Genomic DNA, 22020 nt, shown 5'->3' with positions numbered 1-22020 from the left:
TTCCCTCTCCTGGGCTTTCAAACTGCCTGCTCTTTTTAGTTCTGGATTTTAGCAGAACAAAAGCCTGGTAGTTACTTGACTCCACCTCCTGGAGAAAGCAAATCAGAGACCACCTAGTGTTATATAAAAGAGTCTTTGGGAGGAACTTAACCTCAGCCCTTGTGAACAATATTAAGAACTAACATTTATTGATGCTTTCTAAGCACTGCTCCAAGCCCTCTGCATCTTACCTTACTTCGCCTTAAAAATGGATCAAAGAGGACCATATTATTATCATCCCCATTTTAGAGAGGAGGAAACTTGCCCAGCTCTTAAAATGCTAAACCAGAATTTGGACTGAGACAGTGTAAACCTAGAGCATGCAGAGATAGTTTGACAATTCTCACTCCCAAGGGATTAAAATTTGTATATATCTGAATCATTTTGTTATACACCTGAAACTAACACAATATTGTAAATCAACTGTATTTTTAAAATAAATAAAAATAAAATTGTCCTCCAGCAAATACAGGGCTCTTTCTCAGAGGAAATTCTACTGATAAAAAATATGATGCTCTCTATATAGTGTCTAAAGGGGATTTTGCATTTTGGTTTATCTTTAGTTCCTCTACTCCACTCTGACTTGCAGGATGAGAGGTCACTGTAGATAAGAAAAGCCACACACCCTCCTCTAACAGCCCAGGACTGTCGAAGTGGCCAAAAGGGGTTAAGTCATGCAGAGGTGTCCTTCTTCTCGGGGTTCAGGCACTCTCCCGCTTCTTCTCCAGATCTGGGACGCCTTCCAGCAGGGAGCAGCTGGCCGCCTCTCCCTGGTTTCCCTGGGAGAGATGTGGAATTCTGGCCTAAGCAGCTCCAGGCAGGAGAGAGAGCAGGTCCGTTCCCCTCCCTCTCCCTGGATCACATGCGCCCTTTGCTAACCTCCAAGGGCTACTTGGTGAAACTGGCTCCCAAGGAGATAAGTAGGACTCGGGTGAGGTTCGGGCATCACTGCTATGGGGGCTTTCTCTGCTTCCTGTGGAAAGAAAGGCTCTCATAGGCAAAGGCTCACTCTGTGTAGCAGCCCTGAAAAGAGGGTGGCCTGTGTAATTCCCCATCCCTTCCGCACATTGTCCTTGCTCTCATGTGGACCGGAGCCAAGAGTTCCTCCCACCCTTCTCTTCTCAGAAGCCAAGCCCCTTTTCAGTCTGTATAAAGTCCACACTCCCAGGATCGGGTGTTGCAGACACTGCCTTCCACGCTCTCTCTCAGAGACCGAGCTAGAGACCCAGGTAAGCAAACCAAGAGGTGGTCTCAGGTGCTGCTTCTGCTTGAGGGTTGGGGAGGAGGGAAGCAGAGTGGGTGAGGGCAGCCCGAGAAAGCTTGGGCCAGGCAAACATCAGCTGGGGCACAGCTGGGGTCATGGATGAGGCAAGCAGGCTGCCCCGGACCCATGGGGCTAGGGAAGGAGCAGCACCCCATAGCTTGTGGAAGGAGAGCCCCTTCCTCTGGGATACAATGGCTTCCCTTTATGTGCCAGCGTCAGGCAGTGGGGCAGAGTTTCCCTTGTGTTGCAGGACAGCGGGGCTCTGTCAGCCCTGGTCCTGGATGAATACTGCGTGGTATCTCAGGGATACAATTTGGCTTATTCAAAATTTGGCTCATTTATTTCATGGTTTATTCAAATGGATCTTCTAATGAGCCACGTAAACACTGGGTACAAATGTGAGAAAGACACTTTATTTTTCCAGTGTATTTTAAAAGAAAAATACTTCTGCATTCAAAGACAGGACTGCTAGGGTTTTCGGTCATTTCTGGGGTCACTACCCAGAAGGGAGGATGGCCTCTGTGTAAGGAGTGGGAGTCAAATGCTAATGAAGAATTGTATATGTGAGTGTCTCATTACTTGGAAGAACTCGCTGGAAGAGGGACATCTTTCTGTTTAACCTGTGGGAGACGATATGCCAGGGAGGCTACAGTTGGCAGCTGGGGTTCTCTGGTGATGCTTTACCCCCCCCCCACCTCTCTTTTCCTGGGTCGGCTCCTCCAGGAGTGTGAGGCGACCATGGTTCTGAAGTTCCTGTTCCTGTTCCTGTTCCTGTCCTTACTGCTGGTGCTGGGGTGGGTCCAGCCTTCCCTGGGCAGGGAATCGCCCTCCAAGAAGTTCCAGCGGCAGCACATGGACAGCGGCAACTCCCCTGGCAACAACACCAACTACTGCAACCAAATGATGAAGCGTCGGAAGATGACACGTGGATGGTGCAAGCCGGTGAACACCTTTGTGCATGAGTCCCTGGAAGATGTCAAGGCCATCTGCTCCGAGAAAAACATCACCTGCAAAAATGGGCAGTACAATTGCCACCAGAGCAACTCCACCGTGAACATCACGGACTGCCGCCAGACAGGCAGCTCCAGGTACCCCAACTGTGTATACAAGACTACCAAGCTGCAGAAGCGCATCATTGTGGCCTGTGAGGGGAACGTGTCCATGCCAGTGCACTTGGATGCTTCTGTGTAGATGCCCACCTGAGGCCTGAGCAGCGACATACCCCACCTCATCACCAAGGCATCTTTCTCTCTCCTCTTGCTTACTTGCCCTGAGGGCAATTATCCAGCATGCACACATGCTTCCCTGGCCTGAGGCTTGCTCATGCGTGGTTTAGGGGGCGAGGAGTGGCTTCTGAGTTGGGGCCCATGTTAACCACTTCACTGCTTCTTTCAATAAAACACAGCTGCAATCACCTGAATTCCTGATGCAGTCCCCATCCGGGTACTGTTTGCGTGATCACTTCCTGCCAGGGCTGAGAACCGTGACTCTCAGTAGCTTTGGTGAGAGGTGAATGGAATCCTTAAATGCCACCTTCTGACTCTTGGGCTTTTTTTTATTGCTTTTTAAATTTTGCATTGAAGTGTAGTTCATTTACAAAGTTAGTTTCAGGTTACTAAAGTGATTCAGTTATACATATAACATACATGTATATTTTTTCTTTACACATTCTTTCCCACTATATATATTATTACAAGGTGTTGAGTATACTTCCCTGTGCTACACCGTAGGTCCTTGTTGTTTATCTGTTTTATGGACTCTTGCATTTTTAGTGACCTGAGATCATTCCTTTCCCTGTAGGTCCTTTGATGCTCATGGGCTATTTTAGATAAAACGGAGCTATAGTCTGGGATACTGCCATGCTGGGTGAGCTGACAAAGGGTGAAGCTCAGACACAAAAGTCTCTGGCACAAGGAAAGACAGCGTGAACCTGAGAAAACCCTGCTAGGGCCACAGGTGGGGAAGTGGAGTGTGTGAAATTATGATCCTAAATTTCCATGTTTCTTTTTTTTTTTTTTTTTTTTTTTGAATGAGCTATTACTAAATCAGTAAAATAGTCTTCTCTTACTTGGAAAGTTGGAACCTCCCGTTTAGCAGGGACTTCAGAGATCATCAGAAGGAGGGAGGATAAGCAGATTTCAGCTTGTGTACTGACTCACTGGGCAATGCCTGCCTAGGATGCTGGAGGAAAATGCCTACACTAGGATGTGCTCGAGCAGTATCTTCACGAAGGCACGGGGGAGGTGAGGAAGTAGGTTCCACCCACTGACATTCCTGACCTAATGTAACCTTCCCACCTTTTATAGAGGAGCAACCGGAATCTCAGAAAGGTTAAGTGACCTGCTCGTGGCCACTGCTACTTAGTGGCATGACTGAGACTAGATTCTATCCAGGGAAAAAATTCTCCAGTGTCCTTCCTTCCCTGAGGACCCTGGAATCACATCTTGCTCTGCCTCAGCTCGCTGGGGGCTCTCACAGGTTCCCAGTGGACTTGGCCTGTGAGTCAGCTCCCTTCTCAGCCACCATTCCTCACATCCACTGAAAAGAAAAGACTCGGCTTCTGTCATCACGCAATCATTTCATATGATCCTCTGTTTGCACTTGCATCGGGACAAGGTCATAGAACTAAAGAAAGTCCTACTTCCAGCCCGTTTGACCAGTTCTGTCCTTGTCTTTGTGTACTACATTTGTAAAGGTTGGAAGTGACTGTGTTTTTAGGTAAAGGGAATGCTTAGCCCTGGGGGCTTCTGTAAGAGGAAGAAAGCCTGCCAGTGAGACAGGGCAGCCAGCTATCCCTGCATTTCTGTGGCAATGGGGATCTCTCTCCTACAAGCAGTGAGGATGGAGGAGGGGAAAAAGGGGAACTTTAAGTTTCTACATCTGTTTCCTCGAGACAGAATTTTTCTTACATTCATCTCCCCCGTGTTCCCAAACCCAGAGCTCATTTTCCCACATGCTAGTGCTAAGAGAACACTTTATTGGAGCTTTTTTGAACACACACTTGCAGTTTTGCTGCATCTATTCTGCACATTCACCAGCTCTGGCTTCTGGGCCCCCACACCTTGTGGGCCACAGGACCATAGTGTGCCTCCATCGGGGGAATAAACTGATAGGTGATGACAGATGGTCCAGGAGCAGACCTGCACAGCCAGGGAGCTGGTGTGGGTGGTGGGTGGTGGGTGGGAAGTGCTCTGGAAAGGAGGACACTGAGAGGGGAAAGGCCAAGTCTTATTCCAGACACGGTCACACACAGTCAAGGAGGGTCATCTGGGGACAAGTCAGAGGTCTCTGTTCCTTGGGGCAGCTATTGTTCCCCAAAAGGAAAGGAGTACTAGCCTGTTCCAGGAGACTAACCCAGGCAGGTGAATCTTAAAATTGAGGTGCTAACATGGGAAGATGGGTTCCTGCTTAAAGACACAAATGATCATATCCAGTGATTCTTTGAAGAAGGATAATGTTAATTTTCAGAAGCTTCCTCAGACCAAACATGCTCCCGGATTCTGCATTCTCGGTGGACAAGGAAACACATCGCAGCAGCCCAGCTCCCCCGCGCCCCCGCAGCTCTGTGTGTACCCACAGAACCACAGCGTCTTCTGCCTCTGCTGGGCTGGTCTTCTCCTGCCTCTCTGTGTGGTAAACTCTCCCTTCAATTCCAGCAGCCGGCAGTCCCCCAGCCCAGCCCTTCCCCAGGCAAAACACAACCACCATGCACACCTTAGATGAGTCCTTCAATTGCCAGAGTAAATGATCACCCCATCAGGTTCTTTCTTTCCAAGTGCCCCCACTCCAGTATTTGCACTTTGAGCTTTCTCTTTAACTGTGAATGAAAGGCTGCTCCCAATGCCCACTCTGGCTCCCTGGGCTGATTCAGCCCTCACAGAGCATGTACTCCTGCAATTCCTCCAGTCACCCAAGACACTTGGAGATACAAAACACCATCAGTTCTTTCCTCCACACGTTTCTTTACACAGCTGCCTTCTGTAAAATCCCCCAGCCTCTGGTAGGCACCAAATAACTGTTGTCATAAGAGCAGGCTACGGGTTCACTTTATACGTTGTATGCTTACCTCAGAAAAGCAGGCAAAGTGCAATGAAAGACCTCAATACATACTAGCCTCACCATGCTTGGCTTCTTGGCGGTTCTTATTTGTAAAATGTCTCTAAATTTGGACACATCAGACTTTTTCCCATATGACTGAATTTGGGTTATGCGTTTTTGCATCATTTATTTACTTATGAACAAGCTACACAACAATGGTGTGCTATCTCATACCTCAGAGCTACCTGAGTGGCTGTGTCCCAGGCTCTAGTCCTCAGTGACACCTTGAATAAAGCTGAAACATACAAGTCTTCTGCTGCGTGTCTTTCTTTAAATTGCCAAGTATGACAAAAATATAACAAGACAGCAAAATTAAAAATATGCATGACTTGGAAATTCCACATCTTGGTGTACCTATGATAGACATGGAATCTCTTAGAGGTAAAATTTTGCCACATGTGCACACAGAGAAATGTACAGAGACATTCATTGCAACACTGCTCGTTGGAGTGAAAATTTGAGAACATCCCAAATATCCATCAAGAAACGACTGATAAATAAATGATGGTTTATTAATCCAAAGAAAAAATACATCCATAAAAATAAAAGAGCAAGGTACATTTTAATATTAATGTGTGTTAAAAACACTATTGAGTGAACAAAAAAGTCAAGTTGCAGAATGATTTCTACCATACAATGGCATTTGGATAAATTTATTTTTAAATTGCACATGGAAACACTATATATTGTTCATGAAGTAAAAGTGTCAAAATAGGGCTGGAGACACTCTAAATTTATGATTTCATTTAAGAAGAGTTAAGAGGAATGGGAGTGGAGGGAGGAATAGAATGGACTCCAGTGTTTTTGTATTTTTCTAAGAGTAAGCATGTGGAACACAATATTTATTCATTTGAGCACCATGTATTAGTTTGTATTGGTCTACATTGTTTAATTTTTGAAAAGTAATAAATCATGCTAAAAATGAAGTGAGTGCATGAGACAGGGCAAGGGAAGGCCTTTATAAAGTCCATCACGAAGTGTGAGGCGCTCTGGATTTCCCCTCCTCACGAGCATCTGCTTCTGCCTTCCCCTGAGGGTCTTTGGCCCCGCTCCTGCCACCCCACACCCCTGCAGGCTTGCCTCAAACGTGCACATCACTTCTTCTGCTTGTGCTGAGTGACTGATTGATTAATATTCCTTTATTTTTTTGATTTACAACGTTGTATTTGCTTCCTGTGTACAGCATAGTGATTGCAGCATAGTGATTCCGTTTTTTCCATACATATATACAGAGACAGAGAGATTCTTTTTCATTATAGGTTATTACAAGATATTGAGTATAGTTCCCTGTGCTATACAGTAGGGCCTTGTTTTTTAATCTATTTTATGCATAGTATTTTACATCAGCTAATCCCAAAATCTCAATTTAACCCTCCCGCCCTGCCTTCCCCCCATAACCATAAGTTTGTTTTCTATCTGTAAGTCCCTTTCTGTTTTCTAAATAGGTTCATTTGGGTCATATTTAGGATTCCACATATAAGTGATATCATGTGACTTTGTCTTTCTCTGTCTTGACTTACTTCAAAAAATATGGAAGGCTTCAGGGATTTGTGTGTCATCCTTGTGAGGAGGTCATGCTAATCTCTGAATTGTTGTAATTTTAGTATACGTGCTGGGGAGGGGAGCGCACTATTCTGTTTCTATTGGCCCTATCTAGACAGTATGGCATTTTAAAAAATTCACAAATTAAAAAGACAACTTAAGCAAAAATATTCACTTTATTGAATTTATCAATAAAATTCTTTTTGACTGTACAGTTCTTTTCCCCAATGGAAACAGTTAAAGTACCAACTAAGGCAGGAAGTAAAGCTGAAGGAGAGGCATAATGTTTTTACTGGCCTCACATCCTCTAGTAAGTATGACATTTGAAAAATGCAATGTCTTCTGACCTGATACTCAATTTCTTTTCCCACACCCTGTGGGTAGAAGACATGTATTGGGTTGTCTACTTAGCTCATTTTCCCTGGGAAACATGGCATCTCTAAGCCAGGACAACCCTCCAGGCCCCAGGCCTGGTCTCGGGACGCTGCTGCAGACATGGACCCTGAGCCCCCCCCACCCCCCACCCAGGGTTTCCCGTGTCTTCTGAGTCTCATGTAATTGTAGGGATCCCACACGTACACATGTAATTAAAATTGCTTTTCTCCTGTAACGCAGCAAAGTTCTACAGCTGAAAATACGGAGGCCTGGACCCTTCTTTGCCCTCTTCCCTTCTGTCTTCCTTCAAATCACTGAGCTCCAAAGCAGAAAACTGCCTGATATCGTCACTCTAATTCTTCCAACGCCCTCCCTTTTCCTTCTCTGGGAATCAGGAAAATCAACAAAAGCAAAGAAAAATCAGAAAAGATCATAAGAGAATTTGTGCCAAGTGAGAATGAAAGTGATGGAAACCTCAAACAACCTTATCTAAGTGCACAGGAACCAACGCATAGGGAGGGTCGCCCTTCTGAGGGGGGTCACAGGCCACAATGTAGCACTTGTACTCGGCAGCCTCTCGGTAGCGGCAGTCAGGGTACCTCCCCCCAGTGAGGCTGCACTGAGTCAGGTGAACGGGCTTCGGATCCTCGTGGCAATTGTTCTGGCCATTCTTACAGGTGATGTTTGGCGAATCACAGGCAGCAGCCACATCCTGGAAGGAGGTGTGCAGAAAGGTGTTTTCAGGCTTACAGTGCCGGGTGTAACTATTGACAACACTCATCGCCTTGTTACACGGGAGAGGCCTCGGCTGTATGTGCTGAATTTCAAACCATCGAGCCCTGGTGAGACCCTCAGGCAAAGCACAAAGGGGAGGCACTGCCCACCACAGTCCCAGCAGCAACACGAAGAGAAGGCGTCCCAGAAGCCATGGCCCCATCTTTTCTGTGTAAGAAGAGAGAAGATGATGGTGACAGAGAAGAAGAGGAGAAGACATAGGAGCAAAATTATTACTCACAACCATTTAGATTTTTATTCTGCCTCTTAACATTTCATGAATTTTTGTTTTTTTTAAGCCATCTTCTTTCTCAGTTGAGTCTCACAATTCTGTGAAGAAACTGAAGCCCAGTGAGGCGGCATTTGAGGTAAGATGACCTTTCCTGATTGGTAGAACTCACTCTTCTCTTTGTCCTGTACTCCTGCTTTTGATGGTCCCCGTGTCAGAAACCTTGTCTCTTCCCTCTTTGCTCCTGAAATGTTTACCTCCAGCTGTTTGACCCGGACCTCCCGGCCACCTTCACGGCTCACTCTCCCCAGCCCTCAGGCTCCTCCTCTTACCAGGTCTCCACGCTGGGGCTCCCACGGAGCCAGAAGTGGTGCTTAGTCCCAGGCTCCGAGGCTTGTCTCTTGTTCCCCCAGGCTTGCCCGGGCTGCCCGCGTGCAGCAGGGGAGGGGCTCTGAGCCCCAGGCAAGAGAAACCCAGCGCTTGGAAGATGAACTTCTTGTGCACAGTGGGGATGATACTCTTACCCTTTCCAACTGCTGTTGAAAATAGTATCAGTAACACTGTGGACACAGGAAGAGTAAGGCTACTTAAAGAAACGATGAGACTCAAAACAGAGTTTTAAGGACCCGATCACTTCCTGATATGGGCTGGTGCTTCCTTCTTGAACTGAAGTTTCAGTTTTTGAGGTTTTATGATTTCAGTTCCTTAGGAGAAACGATGCGTGAAAATCTGATGTAATAACTACCCTGTACTTGGTAATGTGAGTTTCAACAAGAGATTTGAATTATTCCTTTATGTGTATGTTTGTTGGGCCAGTAACTGGGCTACTGAGATTGAGGAGCTTGGGATCTAATGAAAGAAACAGTGAGGTAAATGGAAAAATACATTATATATACATACATACATACACATATGCATATATAGAAATATTTGAACTTTGTTTATTCTTTCTTTGTAAAAATTTTTTTGTAGGGAGGGAGGTAATTACATTTGTCTATTTATTTACTTATGTATTTAATGCAGGTACTGGGGATTGCACCCAGGACCTCATGCATGCTAACCATGCACTCTGGCACTGAACTCTAACCTCCCCAGTTACGTATTGATAAACATAAACAGCACTTGCAGCTGCGATGGAGGTAACTGCAGCTCCTCAGGAAGTGTGAGGAGACAGGAGAGAGGAGGTATTTTTAGAGAGCACAACACTGGAACCGAGTTTTGAGGATCAACTAGAAGTTCGATGAAGAGGATGGTAAGGGCATCCCAAAGAGGAAGCTGTGTGAAGAGAACCACACATATGAAGGGAAAGGACGAACTTAGGGGATTTACCTCTTAAATCTGCACTTACCTTTCCACTGGTGCTAAAATGCCCTTATTCAGAATCTTATTGTCTCCTAAAGGGCTCACATAAAAGGTTCCTACTTGGACTTCCTGCCTTTAACCTCTCTTCCTTCCAATCTATCTGACATATTACTTCCAGATTAGTATTCTTGGAGCATGAAGATAACAGTGGAATGCTCTTGCCCCATGCTTTTCATGGCTCCAATTATCTTTAGGATAAAAACTACTTGTTTATAGGAAAGTTGCAGGATACAAGGCTAATATACAAAAATAGATTGCTTTCATAAATCCCAGCAATGAATAACAGGAATTTGAAAGAAAAAAACCGAACATATTAGCAACAAAGAAAAATGAAGTACTTAGGTATAAATCCAATAAAATATGTACAACATTAATATGAGGAAAACGATAAAATTCGGATGAAATAATTCAAAAGTAGAGCTAAATAAATGGAGAGATATCCCATGTTTATGCTAAAGGAAACCAGAATACGTCACCCCAACATATGGCTCTTTGACATAAAAACTATTTTGCACTGAAGGCAAGTGAGAAGCATTAAGTACAGAAAGATCTCCTTTTTTGTCTAATGGCAGAAAAATTAATTCTCCTTTCACTGGAGATGGACTCTTATCTGCCTAGAGAGGGCACCAGAGGAAACTAACGTTTATATTTCTAGTTCCGTCTTCATCATTTCCTACCCATAGACCAAACCCCTTTGTCATGACAAGTCTTCATAAATGTATTGTTTCTTTGACTAAAAGATATAAAAGCTTCCTGCTCTATGCGCTTAATTCGGATTTTCATTGTCATCTGAACACTCCCATGAACGTGTACACATTTAATAAAATAATGTGCTTTCCTCCTATTGATCTGCCTTTGTCAGTTTAATTTTCAGACCCAGCCAGGGACTCTCACACTGTGTGGAGGAAAAGTTTTTCTTCTAAGACAATGACTTTATCCACTTGTCAAAACTTGTCCAAAATGAATAACAAATCCTACTGTAAACTGTAGACTTTAATCAACAATGTATTAATATTGGTTCATCAATTATAAGAAAAGAACCACAGTAATGTAAGATGCTATAATAGGAAAAGTGTGTGCTGTGTGGCTAGGGGAGGGGGACAGGCATATGGGAACTCTCTGTACTTTCTACTCAATTCTTCTCTAAATCTAACATTGCTCTGAACAAATAAGTCTTTTAATCTGAAAACATTTTTGTAAGATGTGTGTCTGCCGAGCACTCACCTGTCTTCTTCTGCAGCCTTATGTGTTAGGACAGACGTCCTTCTCCCTACAGTTCCACAGCTTGATAGCACCCCCAGGCCACTGCAGCAGAAAACAGCATCAGCATCCCTGGCTAGGGGTCCTCCAAGCCTGGCCTCACATCAGAATTGCCCATGAAATGACTTAAAGGCCCAGAACCCAGGCCTGCTGAATCAGAGTCTTGGGCACTGAGGTCTTTGCATATCTTTGTTTGGTTACCTGTGCAGTGATTCTGTTCCCCATTCTTAGTTGAGAACTGTTCTTCTTGGCTGATACTGATTTTCACCCAATTTCCAAGTTCTCAAGACTGAGGTTATAACTGATTCCTGAGATACAGCTTCCACTTTGTCTTAAATCAGGCAGGTGATTTCCTGTCACTATAATGACTAAGGTGTAGGAGAGATGGGAAAAGGGAAGAATGGGAGAATCTAACTCTGTTATCTGTCTCTCATATGTAATCCCAAATCTTGGAAGTGTAAGAGAGAAAAAATATCTTTTCCTTCTACCCTTCTAAATTCTCACCCAGCCCCCTGTAACAAAAGAGATTAGTAACAGAAAAGCATACACAGTTATTTCATTTAATCTGAACATGGCACAGGAACCTTCCTTAAGAAGTGGTTAAACCTGAGCCTTTTAATGCCAGGTTTTATAAGGAATGGGAAGTCACGGAAAGATGGGAAAGAACAAAGGGTCCAAGCTAAGTGTAGTGAACTGGGAGAAACTTGCAAGGCCTACTCACTGAGATTCTGTCTTCAGAGATAAGGATGCTCCTTGCCCCTTAGGTATAGGGAGGGCTCCTCACATATGAAGATCTTATGATCTGCTTCAGCAGGTCGGAAATTGCTTGCTGCACTACCTGCCATCTCTTGAATTCCTTCAGCTTGAAATATTCAGTCTGGCAAGGTGCCACATTCTGGAGCAACGTGTCCTGAATCCCATCAGACACTCCCTGTGTAGGGAATGGACGCTGGTGGTTGGCTTGGCCCTTGTGCCAGCCCGGCAATTCTAAAGCAAGTTCAGGGCATCTGCCGTGTCTCCACTCTGGAGTCTCTATGTAGACATATCTATGTCTTCTGCACATCCTGGCCCAGCTGGGAGTGGACAAGGCCTCGGGCCTGTTACTTGGTCTACTTCATTCTCTAGACCTTTACACGCTTGCTGACGGCGAAAGTAACAGTCTCAAGCACTTGTCACTGAAATAACAGAAGACCAGTGTCTTGTCTTTAACAGTTACTTCTTATAGCAATTACCACTCATATTCAGACCTCTCAGAACACTCCCTCTCCCATGGTTACCAATGTATTTCTGTGTCAGGCATCAGGCCAGTGAGTGCCCAGAACAGTGAGTCAGAGGCTGAAGCCAAGTGATGAGTTCCAAGTTCCTTTGTGAGGTTTCGTTTTATTGTTTCTGCAGAGCTGAAGTCCTGACACTCAAGATGGCCTCCAACCCTTAGCCCACTGGTCAGTTTGGGCATGTGATACCATTTCATTTTTGTCCAATTGCTTGGTCATACTGTTTCTTGTGACTCCCTCTGTCCTTTTCACACCAGTCATAAGGACCTCTATTTCTTGAACAAGTCCTCAATTTTCTGTATCTTCTGACAGGAAAGATTTCCCAAGACTTGGAAATGGACAAAACAGGTTACTGGGAGTCCTCTCATTGGAGGAGGATTTATCTAGCAGACCCAAAGGAGATGAGCAGTTACTGTGCAGGGTAGACCTGCAGGGTAGAAATGAACTTGTAAAAAACTGATAACAATGCATATATTTACTGTTCACAACAATGCAAATGAATTTAGTCCAGCAGAGACTATCATTTTCTGTAAAGCAAGAGAACATTTGAACTGTTTTTAGCATCTTACTGATTTCCTCATTAGTTAATGAGTTGAATAAAATGGATTTATTTATCAGTTTATTCGATGACATGAGTTTATTTTTTAAAACTTTCATGAGAGCCACAGTTTTAACTTAAAAAATTTATTCTTTAACACTTCATATGTTTACAGGTATTATTTCTTCTTTCTGGAATATCCTTTCTCACCTCATCTGCTTGGTTGCTTACCCATCTTTCTAGGCTGTGCTTGAAACAGTAGGACCCTGTAGGGCCATCCCTGCTACAAATCCTTTCTGTGTCCCCCGTTCCTTGATGTAGGAAATAGGCTTCTTTTAGCCTCCTTGACCTTCCTTGAGTTCCAAAGGGCAGATTCAAACAGTTGCTAATCAGGGAAGGGAGGGAATGCAGAGACCGGGGAGGATGAATCAAGAAATAATAGCGCAGCCTTGGGCCAGGGAACTGGTTCCTCCTCAAGGAATATATAACAATATCTTTGAGTCCTTCTGCAGGAACTAAGGCCCCCACCCAGGTGGAGGATGGTAACTTCAAGCTGAGCACAAGATTCCTGGAACAGGCCCTATTACCTCTCTTCCGACCAATCAGAAGAAAGTCCCACACACTGCGGCAGTACCCCCAAATTTTCCCTATAAAAGCTTTTCCCCTAAAAGCAGCAGTAAGTCTTGGTGTTTTGAGCAGGAGCTGCCTGTCCAACTTGCTTGGCTCTGCAATACACCTTTCTCTGCTCCAAACTCTGATCTTTCAGTGTGTTTGACCTCACTGTGCATTAGATACATGAAATTTTGTTTGGTTACATTCTCAAATATCCTCTCCTGAGCTGTTCCCTTTCCAGGCACAGAGCAGCTCTCCCAGCCTTAAGATGATCAGGCCTTACTAGCACTCACTATTCCATTTTATTGTTAAATTATAAATATACCAAAGTATAATTGAAGGGTAAATTTGGCTAAAAGACTTCAGATCTGCTATCTCACTCTTCTCTTTGTTCCTGCTGTTCAAAGCAGGAAGACTTACTAACCGCACATTTACACAATGTTTTCCTGTCCTTCCTCCTAATTGTGTTCTAATTTGAGCTCCCTGCTGGCTTTCAGGGAAGGGTCTCTTTGGGTCAGGACAGGGAAGGGTAATTTGACTTATTTATTTGGTGGATGTACTAGGGATTGAACCCAGGACCTCATGCATGCTAGGCATGCCCTTTACCACCAAACTAACTTTCCTTCTTGTAATTGAGTTAGAATTTCTCTGTAGAGCAAATTGCCTTACAGGTACTCATAAGACCATATGGGGGGAACAAGAAAGCATGCCTTCTATATCTGGAATGGAAATTTAGGAACTTTGATGGTAGGTATGTTGCTGTAAGATCGACCTCTGAACCTAAGGAGCTGAATGACTGAGAGACAAAATCTTGGAGCTTAGAAGAAAAGAGACAGCTTTATTACTTTGCTGGGAAAAGGAGACTGACAGCAGGCTAGTGCCTAGAAAACTGTGAACACACCTTGGGGGTGGGGTGGGGTGAGGTGGGGTGGTAAATCGCCATAGCTCAAACAATAAAGCATGGATCACAGTCAACAGAATCATTTTCTCATCAGAAGACTTAGAATGGCATCATGATACCTCTCAGTGACCAATTCTATAGAGGCCAGCGGTTGTCACTTTTTTCTATCTCTTTATCTTCTAAGCACTCAAGGCGTGGTCTTCTTGGTATTTAGCCTCCTTTATAAGGTTACAGTTCTATGACCTTCTCCCTGAAGATCTACTCCAAGACTGAGAATAATTATAGCTTTTGATTACTGGAACAAAGTAGAAACAGTCAGATCAATAGCTTTAGTGTTAACAATGGGCCTGGAGCTGTGAGCAGTCAGGTGTTTTGACCATTGAAAGGCAAGCATAGGAATAAGTAATATGTTAGCCCAAATGTGTCCATTTTATTAATCCTCCTTCAGGTGTAAAACATTTTATGGCTGGTGAAACCAAATTTCTTCAATATTTGAGGGGAAGGATTTAAGGATTGTAACATGCAAAGTTCAGAAAGCAAGATGGGATAGAAATTTTCTCAGGATACAGAGCAAAAGGGAAAGATGGTGCAGCAAGCCACCTCTTCCTTTGCCCCTGGCATACCCACTCAGCACCAGCAGGATGGATGTGAATCAGAGTGCTGTGTTATTTCAAAAATAAACTTTATGTAACAGGATTTATTGAGTCATCATAATTTTGGTGCATGTTGTGAAAATACCTATCTTCAAATAAGACCTTTGAATAATGTCTTTGTTCCAGATAATGCTGACTCCTAAGAAATGGGCTGTAACAGGTGACCAATGAAACCTGAAGTTTTGGGAAAGTATCTCTACTTTAATATAAATTACTTTGGGACCACCAATCCTAGACGGTAAAATGGGTTTTGACTAGTTTTAATGGTATCATTTGTAGTTAGGTGCATATGTGTGGTATTTATATTGTAGCCTCTAGACCAATGGACATAAACTTCTGTTAGAATTTGATTAAAGCCATCGACTTGCTGTCCAAAAATGGAAACATACCAAAATGAATTCATATACTTTCAGTGGGCTCATGGACATCTTGAATTCCCCAGGTTATAAGCAGCTGTTCTAGAGAACATGACTCCCTTAACTGCATGGAAACTGGCTTTTTCATCCTTCTATTGCTTATCACTATTGCTTATCATTATTGCATTTACCACATAGTAGACATTCTACAAATCCTGTTGAATAAGTGAATACATAAATGAATGAATAAATGCATATGAGAAAAAAATTAATGACACAGTAGAGTGTCTGGTAAGTACTAAATGTATGTCATAAATGAGGTCAGAGGAAGTGATCACCGTGAACTGAGCCAAGGGCTTCTCAATGGCCATGAGACTGAACTGGAATGTAAACAGAGGGCAGATTGTCATCAAGTAGCATCAAGAAAGAAGTTTCTATGGCTGGAATGTGCATGGCCTATTTCTGGAACTGCTAGGATGATTCCTATTAAGAGAATAAGTAAAGTGAGTGACAGGAGATGAGCTTAGAGAGGTTGGCAGAAGTCAGATTATGATGATTATGTGCTTGAAACTGAGGAGGACCTTTCAGGGCCCTCCTGGGCACAAAAGCCTTTCTGTTTCTCCTTTGTAGGTCTTCCCTGAGCCCCAAAGGTCAGATTCAAACAGTTACTAATTAGGGAAGTGAAAGAATACAGAAAGGAAGGAAATGCAGTCAAGAAACAGTAGTGCAAAGCAGATTCCTAGTTCCTCCTCAAGAGATAAACATAGCAATGTAACTTTTAGTTCTTTTACAGGAACCAAGACCTCACCCAGGTGGAAGTTGGCAACTTCAAGCTGAGCGCAAGATTCCTGGAACACCACCCTGTTGCATCAGCACCAACCAACCAGAAGAAATTCACACATCCTACAACCCTCACCCCAAATTTTGCCTTTAAAAACTCTTTCCTGACAACCATCAGAGAGTACAGGTCTTTTGAGTATGAGTCAGGTCTTTTGCACCTCTTCATACTCCTTGTTTGGCCCTGCAATAAACCTTTCTCTGCCCCAAATTCTAATGTTTCAGTTTGTTTGGCCTCACTGTGCATCAGGCACATGACCTTGGGTTCAACCACATGCTGGGCTAAAGAAAGGTAATATTTCCTGTAGGATTGGCACCGAGTATGCATGCAGATCCTGAAATTTGGATGGCATGGTCATTGAAGTGATGTTGGGATCACAAACATTGCAGATAGAGTTTATCCACTGGGGTTTTTTTGGGTTGCAAGCACCACAAACCCATTTGAGCTAACTTGAGGGGAGGAATTTTAAGTGGTAGAGTGGTAGAGATTTATTGGAAGAATCGGAGAGAGTTTCACACTTGAAAATATATAGCAAAAGGGTCAGCCTTTGGAAATAGCTGGAACCCAAGAATCGTAGGTGAGCTGTAAAACAGGGCCTAATGGGCAAGAATCCACTTCAACATCAAAAAATCTTTGCATCACTACTTGACATTCAGACTCTGAGGACAATGTAGGGGGAAGAAAAGAAATCTTTTCCTTTAGCCTTCGTTTTGTAACTAGGGACTCTTTAACAAAAGATAGGTTAACAAGAGAAAAAGAAATGAAAATTTATTAGCATTAATTTTATATATATGAGAAACTCAGGGCAACTCAGAGTAACTCAAAGAGATGATTAGAACTTGGGCTTACATTCCATCTTCAGCTAAAACAAAGAAGAATGTGGGGGAGGCAAATTATGGTAATGTGACCAGGAAAATGTATAATAAACAAGGGTAGGGCTTATATACAGATCTAAGTCTTTGCCTTCTCCATTGATAAGAGTTTCTTATGATTTAGAGTTATCTTTTTCTTCCTGGACAGAGAGAGAAACACCCTTACAAACAGAGATTTCCTTTGTAACTGTAAATTTCCTTATAACATACTGATTTATACTTTACTTTCAGAGCTTCTCCTTTATCTGGTGTTTCTCAAAATAATCCTTATGTCAGAGAGGCATATTCTGGTCTCCCACAAGAGAGTCCATTTAGCTTACGTTGGATCTCATTAATATTGTTCGGGGCTCAGCAGACGAGATTGAGAACTTTAATGGACAACCCCATCAATAACACACACAAAAAGGGGAAGGGTAGTTCCCTAAGGGAAATGGATAGTTCCCTATCCAAATAGGGGAAGTGGATGTCAGAAATCTATGCAAAAACACAAGGCTATTTTACTATGTTGACCTGAAATAAATAGCCTGCCAGATTTTTCTCCAGCAAAGATGGGTTTGTTTGGGATCCACAGAGAATTGAAATTCAGGGCCTGCAACTAAGCAGATAGGGACATCTGTAAATTAGGAGGCCCACCAAAATGTGGGTCCTTGCCACCAGCTGTGAAAGATTTTGCAGCAGAGGCAGAGGAACAAAGTAAAAAAGCTGCTTTCTTTCTCAAAAGAGGAAAAGAAAGGAAAGTGCTCCATCAGGAAGAAGGGAAGGAAAATACTCAAGTGGTGAGCTGTCAGCCAAGTTGGCCAGTAGAGACAGCTAGGGCCCAGGTTGGGCCATGTGGATTTTTATGGGAACCTTCTGCCATCATGTCCTCCTTCCAGGTGTGATGGAATCATTCAGTTCTTGTATGGGCTTTTCCAATGGTTGTGATGGCAATCATTAACTGTCATGGCACTGGTGGGTGTGTCATTTAGTGTGCTAATACATTACAGTGAGCATATAATCAGACTCAAGTTCCGCTGGAAGTCAAATTCTCTGCCATTTTGGGTTCCCTGGGTTCTAACAAGATCTTGTTTCTTCTCTTTGCAGCTTCCTCCTGAGTCTCAGAAAAGGGAAATTGGTTTCTATTCAAGGGAAGGGCAGGGGTATGATCTTGGGGGCAACAGCCTTAATAACAGAAAGGAAAGTTGCTTTTAATCAGAATGCCTACCATCTGGTGGACCCAACATCCCCCCAAAAAACCATCTCTGAAAATTCTTTTTAGTCATGAAAATTTGAAAAGGAAATGAGTGAGTAATCTCAGTTAATCGTTGAGAAAGTTGGTCAGAGACGTTGCCATCCCCCAATGCCTGCAGGCTTGTCCTAATCAACTGCTTAAGCCTGCTCTTCTGTGACTCAGGGAGGCCTGGGAGACTTTTCTGTAAGAGGCAGGGGTTTGGGGGTTGGGTACAGTGTCCTTCTCAGTATCACAACCATGGAGAGCCATGCACAAGTCCCTGCACAGCAAGGGAAGGAGAGTGACTGCTTTAATAGAGAGGAAAAGGAAGTTGAGGGGGTTGTACTAAAAGAAGAGTCCATGGTTTTCATTGGCTGAGTCCTTACCAGGAAAGAACTTCTTCCTATGGGGCTCTGCCATGGTCATAGGGTGTAAGAGCTCCCCCTTCTGGTCTTCCAACTCAATTTAAATGAGGTTTCTGTTTATTAATTTTTTACAACTAATTGCATTTAAATTTGTTTTCTTCCAAGCAGACTCATAGACATAGAATACAAACTTGTGGTTGCCAAGGGCCCGGGGGGTGGGAAGGGACAGACTGGGATTTAAAAATGTAGAATAGATAAACAAGATTATACTGTATAGCACAGGGAAATACATACAAGATCTTATGGTAGCTCACAGCATGAAAAAAAAGTGACAATGAATATATATATATATGTTCATGTATAACTGAAAAATTGTGCTGACACAATATTGTAAAATGACTATAACTCCATTAAAAAATGTTAAAAAATTTTATTTTCTTCCTATACACTTTTGAACCACCATCTTTTAACTCTTTAATGAAAGCAACTTTTAAAGAGTTTTTTTTTAATGAGGTATTTCTGAATAGATCATCCTAAAATATGACTATAGGAACCAGAATACGTGACCCCAAAATATGTCACTACATTTTGAAGTATAGTTTATCAAGTGAGAAAAGTAATCAGTATTTCCCATATGTCAATTCATGAAAAATTGACTGATACAGGAAGAAATGGGGTGCAGGGCGATGGCTGTGTCCCATGTCTCAGTTGAGTCCCTGGGTTTTACCCTGCTGAGTGAGAGTTCTTGGCTTTGCGAGCCAAGTGAGTCATAGTAGAGTGAAAGCAGATTTCTTCAGAGAGACAGAGTGCAAGCTGTCTCATAAAGCAAGAGAAAGGCCCAGGAGATACACATTGCATAGGCAGAATGGGGGCCATGTTACTCAGAAGGGAGAATGGCAGACTCAGAGCATGGGATTGGCTCCGAAAAATGAGATAGGTCACAAGGTGTAGGGGTTGTTAGTTTTTCTGGGCTCAGTAACTTCATATGCTAACAAGTGGGAGGATTATTCCAACTACTCTGGGAAAGGGGCTGGGAGTCCCAAGAACTGGGCCATCACCCACTTTTTGACCTTTTATGCTCAACCTTGAAACTGTCATGGCACCTGTGGGAGTGCCATTCAGCAGCTATTGTATTTCAACTGAAGGAGGATTAATAAAATGGCCGCACTTAGGCTAACAGATTCCTTATTCTTATGCTTGCCCTTAAAACGGTCAACTGACCGGTTGCTACTCACAGTCCCAGGCCCATTGTTAAAACTAAAGCTATTGATCTTACTGTTGCTACTTTATTCCAGTAATTGAAAGTAATAATCAGCTTGATTTCTGAGTCCTTCTCCAAGGAGAAGGTCACAGGACTGTAACCTTACAAAATAGCCAGAATTACGAAGAAGACCACACCTTGAGTGCTTAAGAGATAAAGAGATCTAACCACTGGCCTCTAGAGAATTGGTCACCTGGAGGCATCATGTTGCCGTTCTAAGTCTTCTGTTGAGAAAATGATTCTGTTGATTGTTATCAGTGCTTTATTGTTTGAACTATGGCTATATAACCACCCTACCCCATCTCCAAAGTGGGTTCACAGTTTTGAAGGCACTAGCCTGCTGTGAGTCCCCTTTGCCCAGCAAAGCGATAAAATTGCCTCTTTTCTTCTAAGCTCCAAGACCTTGTCTCTGGGTTATTTGGCTTGTCAGGGATGGGGGCCGATCTTTCAGCAACACGATGACCATATATTGAAGCTCAAGGTCTACTGGGAATTAAATCTTCCACCATCTTGGTGCTAATTGCTCTGTCATTGTTTTAAAGGTTGTGCCCTGCCCCTGTTCCCCTGTCTAAGAACTACTGGTTTAACACTAATCTCTTGTAAGTTTGGTTGGTATAGGTCATAATCTCCCAGTTATCTGCTCATCCCCTGGTGCACTGAAATACTGCAAAGCTGAGGAGATGCCTTTGGAACATGATGACCAACCTACATTCACTGCTACTTGTTGAGGTCAGTGTTCTAGGAAGGTGTTTTGGGGGAGGAAAATTTTTCCCTTTTTCCCTTCTAGGTTATTTGGCTGGTCTAATAATTAAATTGATATGACAGATTGACAGGGCAGAAACAAACAGAAGTTTAATATCATGTATAATACATGGCAGAGACCCAGGAAAACTGAGTAACTCGCTACAACGGCAGCGAATGCCATCACCTTAACTACCGTCCTGAGCTAAAAGGAGATTGGGGGTGGGGAATCAATGGGAGGTGACCAGGAAAAGCACAGCACACAAGGATAAATTTGTTTTGCTGATTGATCATGGTCTTCTCCACCTTTAAGTTTCCAGAGAAGGTGTCATCCTCCTCTTCCTGGTACAATAGGAAGACACCCTTACAAATGGAGATTCCTCTTTCACATGTAAATGTCTCTTGCAAAAGGGTAACTTCTATTTGGTTTTCAGAGCTCCTCCCATACGGGTTGTTTCTTTAAAAAATAACCAGCCTAAAATAATCCTTATGCTAAAGAGACACATTTTGGGATGGAAAATCCTGCTCACTTCCAGTGTGCAGTCACCTAATTTAAAATGTTGATAGCTTTTAGACAGGAAGGAAGGGCAGGGCATGGCCATTAAAGAAATGACACAGCAGTTAGCACCAAGATGGCAGAAAAGTCAACTCCCAATAGACCTTGAGGACCAAGAAGACGGGAGACTTGACTTCCAGTAGAACCTGAGCTTCATTATATGCTCAGCATGGTAAGTGGCACCAGGAGAGTTCCGAGGCTAACCAGGAAAGGTCAAAGAGAGGGCAGTGGCCCAATTCTTGGGAATCCCTGCCCCTTCCCCAAAGTAGTTGGAATAATCTTCCCACTTGTTAGCATCTTAAATAACCAAGTACATAAAAACTAGCAACACTCTCCCTTCCTTGCCTTCTGAGATGGCTGGCATTCTGTCCAGGGAGTGTGTATTTCTCTAAATAAATCTACCTTTACTCAGCTAAGGCTTGCTCTAGAACTCTTTCCTGTGTGAAGCCAAGGATCCTCACTTGGCAGGGTGCATCCCAGGTAATCAACAGAGACCTGGGACACTGCCATCCTCTCATGTCCTATTTTCCTATATTGCTTTGGTCAGCTTCCTAATTGTTTCAGGGCTGAAGTCATTCAATAATGTAGGAGACTGAAGAACACAAGGTCCTTTAATGTTCAGTGTTTCTCCTCTACATAACTTATCCAAGGCAGAATTATATGATGTGAACATTTCTCCTACTCTGTATCTCCATCCCCAAGTTAGCAAACAGGATTTCGTGGTTCCTAGTTACTTGTGTTCTCAACATTTCTTTCTCCGATTTACTTACTCTTCCTTCCAACAAAATTTAAATCTTAAGCCCCATTGTTAAGGAGAATTTTATTTAAAAACCCTCTAACCCTACCCTTTATCTCTGCCAAGTGAAAATGGTTATTATCAGATAAACTCATTTGTGCTCA

General features: G+C 43.3%; 2 protein-coding genes, 1 long non-coding RNA gene and 1 other non-coding gene across 5 annotated transcripts; 2 read left to right on the top strand and 2 right to left on the bottom strand.

The window, feature by feature from the left end:
* The first annotated feature begins 792 nt into the window (after window positions 1-792).
* LOC105097635 (ribonuclease pancreatic) lies at window positions 793-2723 on the top strand. 2 transcript variants are annotated; one of them, XM_064485782.1, is made up of 3 exons: window positions 843-872; window positions 1165-1268; window positions 2027-2723. In XM_064485782.1, the coding sequence occupies exon 3, from the start codon at window positions 2042-2044 to the stop codon at window positions 2492-2494; it is 453 nt and encodes a 150-aa protein (XP_064341852.1). In that variant the 5' UTR covers window positions 843-872; window positions 1165-1268; window positions 2027-2041; the 3' UTR covers window positions 2495-2723. The 2 variants fall into 2 exon arrangements, with proteins under 2 accessions (XP_010988514.3, XP_064341852.1); XM_010990212.3 differs by having other exon boundaries at window positions 793-1268.
* A 4202-nt stretch (window positions 2724-6925) lies between these two features.
* Window positions 6926-7029, bottom strand: LOC116151394 (U6 spliceosomal RNA). The gene has a single exon (XR_004135003.1). It is a non-coding gene; the product is annotated as a U6 spliceosomal RNA (small nuclear RNA).
* A 71-nt stretch (window positions 7030-7100) lies between these two features.
* Window positions 7101-8255, bottom strand: RNASE6 (ribonuclease A family member k6). Its single transcript, XM_064485785.1, has one exon. It carries the CDS (start codon window positions 8253-8255, stop codon window positions 7794-7796), a length of 462 nt encoding a protein of 153 aa, XP_064341855.1. The 3' UTR covers window positions 7101-7793.
* A 4-nt stretch (window positions 8256-8259) lies between these two features.
* On the top strand, window positions 8260-16325 carry LOC135321291 (uncharacterized). Its single transcript, XR_010380900.1, has 2 exons — window positions 8260-8460; window positions 16071-16325. It is a non-coding gene; the product is annotated as an uncharacterized LOC135321291 (long non-coding RNA).
* Window positions 16326-22020: the final 5695 nt, after the last annotated feature.

The sequence above is a fragment of the Camelus dromedarius genome, chromosome 5, assembly GCF_036321535.1.
Source record: "Camelus dromedarius isolate mCamDro1 chromosome 5, mCamDro1.pat, whole genome shotgun sequence".
Lineage (NCBI taxonomy): Eukaryota > Metazoa > Chordata > Mammalia > Artiodactyla > Camelidae > Camelus > Camelus dromedarius.
The sequence above is the reverse complement of the archived record's forward strand: the minus strand, read 5'-3'. Positions and strand labels throughout refer to the sequence as shown.

Excerpts from the sequence above, each read along its gene's own strand:
- LOC105097635 (XM_010990212.3), top strand. The coding sequence starts at position 993 with ATGGGGGCTTTCTCTGCTTCCTGTGGAAAGAAAGGCTCTCATAGGCAA. Across the intron at positions 1,269-2,026 it reads AGACCGAGCTAGAGACCCAG|GAGTGTGAGGCGACCATGGT; the intron begins GTAAGCAAACCA and ends CGGCTCCTCCAG.
- RNASE6 (XM_064485785.1), bottom strand. The coding sequence starts at position 8,255 with ATGGGGCCATGGCTTCTGGGACGCCTTCTCTTCGTGTTGCTGCTGGGA.